The sequence below is a fragment of the Heliconius melpomene genome, chromosome 16 (genome assembly GCF_056956725.1).
Source record: "Heliconius melpomene rosina isolate 202511_hmr_F chromosome 16, ASM5695672v1, whole genome shotgun sequence".
Classification (NCBI taxonomy): Eukaryota; Metazoa; Arthropoda; class Insecta; order Lepidoptera; family Nymphalidae; genus Heliconius; species Heliconius melpomene.
In genome coordinates, this window is record NC_140404.1 from 974,098 (window position 1) to 983,190 (window position 9,093).

Genomic DNA, 9,093 nt, shown 5'->3' on the forward strand with positions numbered 1-9,093 from the left:
AATATGTAATTCTATAAACTATTAATACATTCCAGAACGAAAACACCGATAGTGCTGCACCAAGCGATACGTTTGAGAAACAATTTAATATCGGGCGTGATCGGCTCCACTCGGTCCAGTCACGCCTAGACTCGTTCGAAAAGCGAAACCGAAGTCATTCCATGGCTACGTACGAAGACTGATGCTCTTGTCGTAGGACTCTGTTTAAACGGGCTTCATACATATAAACCGACATATATATACTAAATAACAAGTTATTTTAATAGAATGTGAAACATTAAAACTTTTGTGGTGACAGTGATCAAGTTAATTAACAGTGATTGGTACAAAGAAATATTGTGAAGTAGTGTAAGTGTTACTTGCCACCTGGAGGATACTAAGGATTGTAACCAATAAGAGATTTTCATTAACCAAGGTAAGTTTATTTAGGTAATATAGCGTAACACGTTAAAAAGTTAATAGCGTTTATAGAAATGGCTTCCGTCTATCGAATCGCGTGCGCGGTAATGGCTGACATTCTTTTCTCCGTTCTCCAGTGATAGACAACTTTTTCTGTAATTGTTTTAATATGGTTGCATAAACTGTTTGTAATCAATTATGGAAGATGTATTAGTATTTTGATGTTGTTCAAATTGCGTAGGAGTTAGATTGGTCGAGTGGGTGGTGGCAACTGCAATCAACAAGAACGACCGGTCGCGGTCGTGTTATAGCGCTAAGACTCCGGGTTATCGAATCACTATATCAAACATCTTGCATACTTTTGACTCGAGGTAAATAATTATTTATGCATAGCAGTCACAAAATCAAATGATTATTCTGATTTACAATTATAAAAATGTAGGTTAAATATCATATTTGTTGATATGTGACGTTTTTTTATTAGGTAGGTGTAAAAAGTAAAAGAGTGGCATAGATCGGATCGATAGAGCTCCGCCGGGCTTTTAAACGTGATGTTTGTTGTTACAGGTCTCCCAGAGCCTCTGCCGCGGTCGCCGCACTATGAAAGTGCGCCATACTTGCATATAAACGAGTAGAACATAAAAATATCGAAGCCCGTCCTCTCATATTCCGTCATGGCTATTCTGTAAGTATACTCGATGTTGTCGATGTATTCAGTTGTTTAGTATATTATTTATTTTCCTTTTATTTATCGTTACGCTACCACGTTCACTCCCTCGTAAGAACAGCATGCCAATTTGTATGATTTTATTTGTTACTCCTTTTATAATGGTGAGGCTTTCGTCGGCGTGTGATTTGACAGTACAGTGGCCGCGTCGGGGCCGCCGGTGCCCGTTCATTCCTAGTACTAACCTATTTTTGTACGCGGCGATATAAAAACATCCGTTGCACAGGTTGATACATTCTTACATTTTTTATTTGCGCGATTGCAACACACTGTTACTGAGTGTCAACATACAGATGAAAAAACGTTGGGCGGCTCATGAAGCTAATCTAAAATAGGTTGGTACTTATCACCGAGGAAGACGGGTCACCGGGCGTCCCCGCTCGGCCTCCCGATCCCATCGCACTGTGTTGGAGCACCGCCCTCTGTGCACGGTGCGATAGGCTCGCGGCGAGGCTGCGGTGCTGAGCGCTGTGTCGCGTTCCAGATGGAGGGGTGGGTGTCTCCGCGGACGACAACGGTAGGCCACATGCGCCCGCGCCATGTGGCGCGCCCTGCTGGCCCTCGGGGCCGCGTGCGCCCTCCAGGACGTGGCATGCGCCTCCCAGGATGTGGTGTGCACCTTCTCCGACTCCACCGCGCCCACCTCCCTCTTCAACCACCTGGTGGTCGACCGCAACACGGGCCGCGTCTACATCGGCGCCGTCAACCGCATCTACCAGCTCTCCCCCGACCTCGAAGTGGCGCAGAAGATCGTCACGGGCCCCGTGAACGACTCCGCGCACTGCACGTTCGACTGCCCTCCCAACTTCGTTAAGAAGCCGACGGACAACATGAACAAGGCGCTCGTGATCGACTACGCCACGAGCCGCCTCATCACGTGCGGCTCCGTGCTGCAGGGGCTGTGCTCTGTGCGCAACCTGAACAATATCTCGCATGACGTGCGCGAGGTGCGCGAGCCAGTCGTGGCGAATAACGCCAGCGCCTCAACTGTGGCCTTTATCGCACCGGGACCTCCTAACCCGCCGATGACGCAGGTCATGTACGTGGGGGTCACATTCACCGGGAATTCGCCTTATCGTTCAGAAGTGCCTACCGTCAGCAGCCGGTCCCTCGAAGACGATAGACTTTTCATGATAGCGCGGACGGCTGTCACCACTGGGACTCGAATGTTTGTGAATTCCTTATCTAGAGAACGTTATCCTATAAGTTACGTGTACGGCTTTAGTTCGGAAGGATTCAGCTATTTCTTAACGATACAGCTTCGAGGCGTTGGCTCCGATACGTATTACAGCAAATTGGTTCGAGTGTGTCACGATGACGAGAATTATTATTCTTATACTGAGATTCCTATGTCGTGTATGGGCGAGGGAGGCGGTAATTTTGGATATAATCTCGTTCAAGCGGCGTTCGTTGGCAAGGCCGGCTCTGTGTTAGCCGGTGAACTCGGCATAACCGCCCAACATGATGTACTCTTTGCAGCATTCAGTCAGAGCGAATCCATCAATACAAACACACCCTCAAACCTGTCAGCCCTTTGCGTGTATTCACTTAAAGCGATTAGGCGCAAGTTTATGCAAAATATAAAAACTTGTTTCAGTGGAAATGGATCAAGAGGGTTAGATTTTATATCGCCATCACACGCTTGCATTGGAACGAAGTTGCAATCAATTAGCGAAGATTTTTGTGGGTTAGATGTGAATACTCCTTTAGGAGGTGAACAGCCAGTAGAAGCTGTACCAGTGGCTATGTTTAATAAAAGGCTGACCGCCGTGGCCGCGACCGCCACAGGTGACTACACCGTAGTCTTCGCCGGCACCGCTGAGGGTCATCTTAAGAAAATTGTTGTAGAAAGTGCTACTTCCGCTTTTGAATACGGAGACATTGTAGTCGATGAAAATTCTCCAGTGAATAAAGATTTATTCTTCGATACTCAATTAATGCATTTATACGTAATGACTGAAAGAAAAGTGTCTAAAGTTAAAGTTCAAGAGTGTAGCGTTTACAAATCATGTCTAACATGTCTCGGAGCCAAAGACCCGTATTGCGGTTGGTGTTCGCTAGAAAATAAGTGCAGTCTGCGATCTGATTGCCAGGACGCTGCTAAGGACCCGCTGTACTGGATATCCTACCGAAGTGGCCGTTGTACCACTATCACCCAAGTGACACCCAACCAGTTGCAACGAACTACTGCAAGGACTCTAGATTTAGTTATTGAAAATTTACCGACACTCAATGGACAATTTTTGTGTGCATTTACAGCTTTAGATCGTACGCTTATTACTAATGCAACGAGAAAACCATACGGCGTTAATTGTACTACACCGCGTACAGATACTCTCCCACCTATACCTGCTGGTCAGCATCACTTTACCGCTAAGTTATCTGTCCGCACTACACAGGGACCTGATTTTGTTGCCACTAACTTTACCTTTTTCGATTGTAATACGTACAGCTCGTGCACTCAGTGTGTCAGTTCGTCGTTCCCTTGCGATTGGTGCGTGGACGGTCACCGCTGTACTCACGACACAGCAGAAAATTGTCGAAACGATATCCTAGTGACAGGCGTGAGTAGGATAGGCCCCAGTTATCGCTCTGGACCCGGATTTTGTCCGACGATAAATTCCACATCCGACGGCACTAACGAAATTTTAGTACCATCCGGTGTGAAAAAAGCTATCAAAGTAAAAGTTCACATTATCGGCCAGTTCATAGTTCAGACGAGATTCGTGTGTCAGTTCAATATAGAGGGCCGCGTCACTCACGTCAATGCGCAACTTCTCGCCGATACGATTTATTGCGAAGCCGTAGAGTTCACGTATACATCCCGCGCTCCTAACATAACCGCCTCGTTCGCCGTTATATGGGGAGGTTCCAAGCCATTAGATAATCCGGATAATACTCACATTCTCATTTATCGTTGTAACGACATGGCTGATAATTGCGGTATTTGTTTAGCTTTGCCTGAAAAATTCGGTTGCGGTTGGTGCCAGGGCTCAGATCGATGTGAGGTTCAAGAGCAGTGTGATTCACCTAGCGTTTGGCTAAATAGGACCCAGACCTGTCCTAATCCTGAAATTCACTCATTTAAACCCCAGTTAGGGCCTTGGGATGGCGGTACTAATATTACCATCGAAGGTATAAATTTAGGTAGAAATATATCCGATATTTATAACGGAGTTACTATCGCGGGAATAAAATGTCAACCTATTATTGAGTTATACGTAAAAACTAGGCGTATCGTTTGTACTGTCGACGGCCCGGGTGAAGAAGTGCCCCGGGATGGGCCGGTTGTTGTTCGTGTCGCAGATTATCGCGGAGAGTCAAAACATCATTATGCTTTCGTAAATCCGAAAATAAACTCGATTCAACCTAAGTACGGTCCTCAGTCGGGCGGCACTAAGTTACGTATCACCGGCGAATATCTAAATGCCGGAAGTAATATTCAAGCATTTATTGATGATTTACCATGCGCCATTTTATCTGTGTCGCACGAGGAAGCGGTGTGTAGAACTAGTCACTCTTATCAGTTGAAAATGGGTACGTTGCGGATGCGTTTTGATAATGGAATGCGTACTTTAGAACGCGAGAAGTTCGAATATATCGAGGATCCCGTTGTAGTTTCCGTGGAATCTGGCCCACCATTAGCATCACAACGCAAACAGCCCAAGGGCATTCCGTCCGGAGGGATAAACATCAAAGTAATGGGCCGTAATTTCCATTCCATTCAGTTTCCACAAATATATGTGTATCACGATAACCGACCGTACATAGCCCCTTGTCATAGAGTCGACTTTCATATTCAAACCCATCTCATATGCGAATCTCCCGGGATCGAGAGTGCCGGCTTGAAACTAGATCCCGACAAGCCTTTAGAACTAGAATACGGGTTCAATATGGACGACGTACAAAGCGTTCAAAATCTCACCACTAAGACGGGTGACGCGTTCCTCCTTTACCCGGATCCCATTTATGATAGATTTGACGAAGATGTAAAGTATTATAAATCAGAATATTTGACAATTAACGGTCAAAATTTAGATAGGGCCTGTACCGAGTTAGATGTCGAGGTACATATAGGGGAAAGTTTGTGTAATGTAACTTCTCTCTCTAGGCATCAGTTAACGTGCAGGCCGCCGTCCCGCGACGAGCTGCCCGATGGAGTCGAAACTCCCGAGGTGGTCGTGAAGGTCGGACGCGCTCTTACTTATAAAATCGGTAAATTATCCTATTCGTCGCAAGCGGGCTTACAGGCGACGATAGGGAAACCAGTATTAATCGGTGTTGTAGCAAGTATAGTTGTGCTCATATTAATATTTATCGTGTTTCTAGTTATGTATAGACGAAAGTCAACTGAAAATATTAGAGTATTGAAGAATATGCAGGAGCAAATGGATATTTTAGAATTAAGGGTAGCTGCGGAATGCAAAGAGGCATTCGCGGAGCTTCAGACTGAGATGACTGACTTGACGGGAGACGTGACGGGCGGTATACCCTTCCTCGATTACCGTACGTACGCTATGAAAATATTGTTCCCTAATATCGACGATCACGTCGTCCTCCAGTGGGAACGCCCAGAGCTTATTAGAAAAGAAAAGGGTCTGAGAATGTTCGGACAGTTAATTATGAACAAAACATTCCTTCTATTATTTATTCGTACTTTAGAAAGCAATAGGTATTTTTCAATGCGCGATCGTGTTAATGTAGCTTCACTTATAATGGTAACTTTACAAAGTAAAATGGAGTATTGTACCGACGTTTTAAAGACGCTCCTAGCGGAGCTTATAGAAAAATGTATGGAGAGTAAGAGCCATCCTAAATTATTGCTTAGGCGTACTGAAAGCGTCGCCGAGAAAATGTTGAGCGCCTGGTTTACTTTCCTCCTATACAAATTCCTTCGCGAATGCGCCGGCGAGCCGCTTTACCTTTTGTTTAGGTCAATGAAAGGTCAAGTAGACAAAGGGCCCGTTGACGTTATAACCTCCGAGGCGCGATACTCTCTGAGCGAAGAGAAACTAATTAGGCAGTCGATCGATTTCAAAGCAATGACCGTGAGCGTGTCTATATCGCAGCAAACCATCTTCGTGAGCGGCTTAGAGGCTACGACGGAAAACGTGCAAGTAAAAGTTCTCGACTGTGATACGATTAGCCAAGTAAAAGAAAAATGTTTAGACGCCATTTACCGCGCCACGCCGTACTCGCAGCGACCGAGTCGTGACGAATTAGACTTAGAGTGGCGCACGGGCGCTTGCGGCCGCTTGATCCTATACGACGAGGACAGCACCACTAAGTGCGAGGGCGAATGGCGCAAGCTCAACACCCTCAATCACTACCGCGTCCCCGACGGGGCTTGCTTGAGTTTAGTCGCGAAACAGAGCTCGGTTTATAACCTTTCCAACATGGAAAAGAACGATAAATCGCACACTTACGAGACTCTAAATAGGGGCAAATACGGCTCCGCGAGTCCGCCGGCGAGCCCGCTCAAGTACGAACACGGTGGTGGCTTTAAATATTGGCATCTCGTTAGGCACCACGATGGTGACGCTCATAAAGAAGGGGAACGCGGCAACAAAATGGTTTCCGAAATTTATCTTACGCGTCTTCTCGCCACTAAGGGCACGTTGCAAAAGTTTGTCGACGACTTATTCGAGACTATCTTCAGCACCGCACATCGCGGTTCCGCTTTACCTCTCGCGATTAAATATATGTTCGATTTCTTGGATGACCAGGCGATACAGCACGCTATATCCGACCCTGAAGTAGTTCATACGTGGAAAAGTAACTCCCTTCCCCTCCGCTTTTGGGTAAATCTAATTAAAAACCCTAACTTCGTGTTCGACGTGCATAAGTCGAACACCGTCGACTCCTGCCTGTCTGTTATAGCGCAGACCTTTATGGACTCGTGCTCCACCTCCGACCACATTCTCGGCAAAGACTCGCCCTCCTCTAAACTCCTGTACGCCAAAGACATCCCGGTGTACAAGGAGTGGGTAGAGCGGTACTACGCGGACATAAAGCTGATGTCGGCCATCTCTGACCAGGACATGAACGCGATGCTAGCGGAGGAGTCGCGGCTTCATACGAAGGAGTTCAATACGAACTGCGCGCTGAACGAGCTGTACTCGTACGCGGTGAAGTACAACGAGCAGCTGATGGTGACGCTCGAGGAGGACGAGTTCTCGCAGAAGCAGCGGCTCGCGTTCCGCCTCGAGCAGGTCCACGGCCTCATGGCGCACGATTACAATGTGTGAATGCGTGCCGCTTGTACGCCGCGTGTACATACTATGATACCTACTGCCCCCGCACATATCTATGCTGGCGACTATTGTATATATTAGATAGTGTACAGTCTTTAATATTGTAATTTTTGTATAATTTCAGCGGTCCGATGTCGTTTTTTAATTTTATATATGAACTTTGTATTGATTTTACACGACGAATCCGACCGGCCGCGGTCGCGCCGCAGTATGCATCGTAAACTAAATTGTGTATGTCTGTCTATGTGTGCTCGCGTACGAGTCGTTGTTACGTCGATCGGTGTAATGTGTGTCGCAATGAAGTCGCATGTGAGCCCGTCCGCGGCGCGCGACCTGCCGGCGCTCCGGCGCTGAGCGACGCGGGCGGGCGACTTTTTAAATTTGTACTCGCAGTCTACTTAATGAAATAACCGTCAGTGATCCGGTGAACGATTCCATTAATAAATATCGTCGAATGTACGCTTGTGTTTGATTTGTCGTCCGCGCAGCGCCATTGTCCGTCGACGAAAGCCCGCCTCGGCAGCTGTGCGCGGAGCGAGGGGAGCGCGGTGAGCGGCGAGCGTGACGCGTGCTGTTTTTCAGCCGGTACGTGAGAATCGCGGGCCGTACTGCTTTCGCGGTCGTCAACAACGTATACTGCATCCCCGCTTACGTGTTGTGGATGATGGCGCTGTGTGTCACGAGACCCTTGTACGCACCCTTGTATTGGAGGATCGAAGGCCTCATGTATCACTGGCTGCTCGCGATGGTGTCGCTGTGGTCCTGGACGGCCGGATATGACAGTAAGTACACAACCTACCTCTGCCTACACTCGCCGATAACTGACGAGAGGAACCAACTTGTAATTTGTAATGAGGTGAACTTAAATATGAAACAACTAAAAAGAATAGTGAATTTTACATCAATCATCAACAAATTTGCCATTTTTATCAAGCTAACAATAATCCAAAGTTATCTTTTCGTCTATATTTTTGCATTTTCTTACGTTACATTCATACAAAATAGAAATTTGGATAAGACAGATTTCTTTACTGACTATAAAATGTCATGCTCAGAATGTAAGAATGCTGTTAATTGATACTATGACACCATTACTGTCACCAGCATCTGTGTTTTTCTTATTGGTACTCTTTCACTAATTTTATTACTAAAGTAAAGAAAGCTTTTATAGATTTCTAATTAATCTGAATATTTTTAACTATATAGTAATTTTTGGTTTTATTTAAATAACTGAGCATGTCATTTATTTTGCTTGAAGTACGTACATAAGTTAAGTTTTCGACTAAGTCTGACCTTGACCTTGAGTTAGTCACAATATTTTTACAAATTTAAGTAACACAGTATTAATATTAAAATGAGAAGAATATTTTGAAAAATTATAAATTAGAAAAAACTTTCAAAGAAATAAAAAAAATGTTAAGTATGAGGATCATTATAATTTCTATTGCTAATTTAAATACTTAATTCTATAATATATACTGAATTTTAGAGGTAATTACAAATCATACGTATGTACATTTTTCTTAGTGTAATAAATAAATAAATTTATTTGATATTAAATAATCATCAAATGAAATATAAAATTTTATTGTTAAATTATGATTCCTCTGTTGAATTGACTGGCTGAAGGAAATAATCGCGGGTTCGAATCTCGCTCAGGAATTTTTTTCTTTAGTGTGATCACGGGGCTAATAAGAAGCAGAGATAGATTAC

General features: G+C 45.1%; 1 protein-coding gene across 2 annotated transcripts; it reads left to right on the forward strand.

Annotated features, from left to right (window-relative positions):
* Positions 1-106: 106 nt before the first annotated feature.
* Positions 107-7,839, forward strand: PlexA (plexin A). 2 transcript variants are annotated; one of them, XM_085199679.1, is made up of 4 exons: positions 107-415; positions 641-770; positions 967-1,084; positions 1,611-7,839. In XM_085199679.1, exon 4 carries the CDS (start codon positions 1,666-1,668, stop codon positions 7,372-7,374), a length of 5,709 nt encoding a protein of 1,902 aa, XP_085055805.1. In that variant the 5' UTR covers positions 107-415; positions 641-770; positions 967-1,084; positions 1,611-1,665; the 3' UTR covers positions 7,375-7,839. The 2 variants fall into 2 exon arrangements, with proteins under 2 accessions (XP_085055805.1, XP_085055803.1); XM_085199677.1 differs by lacking the exon at positions 641-770.
* Positions 7,840-9,093: the final 1,254 nt, after the last annotated feature.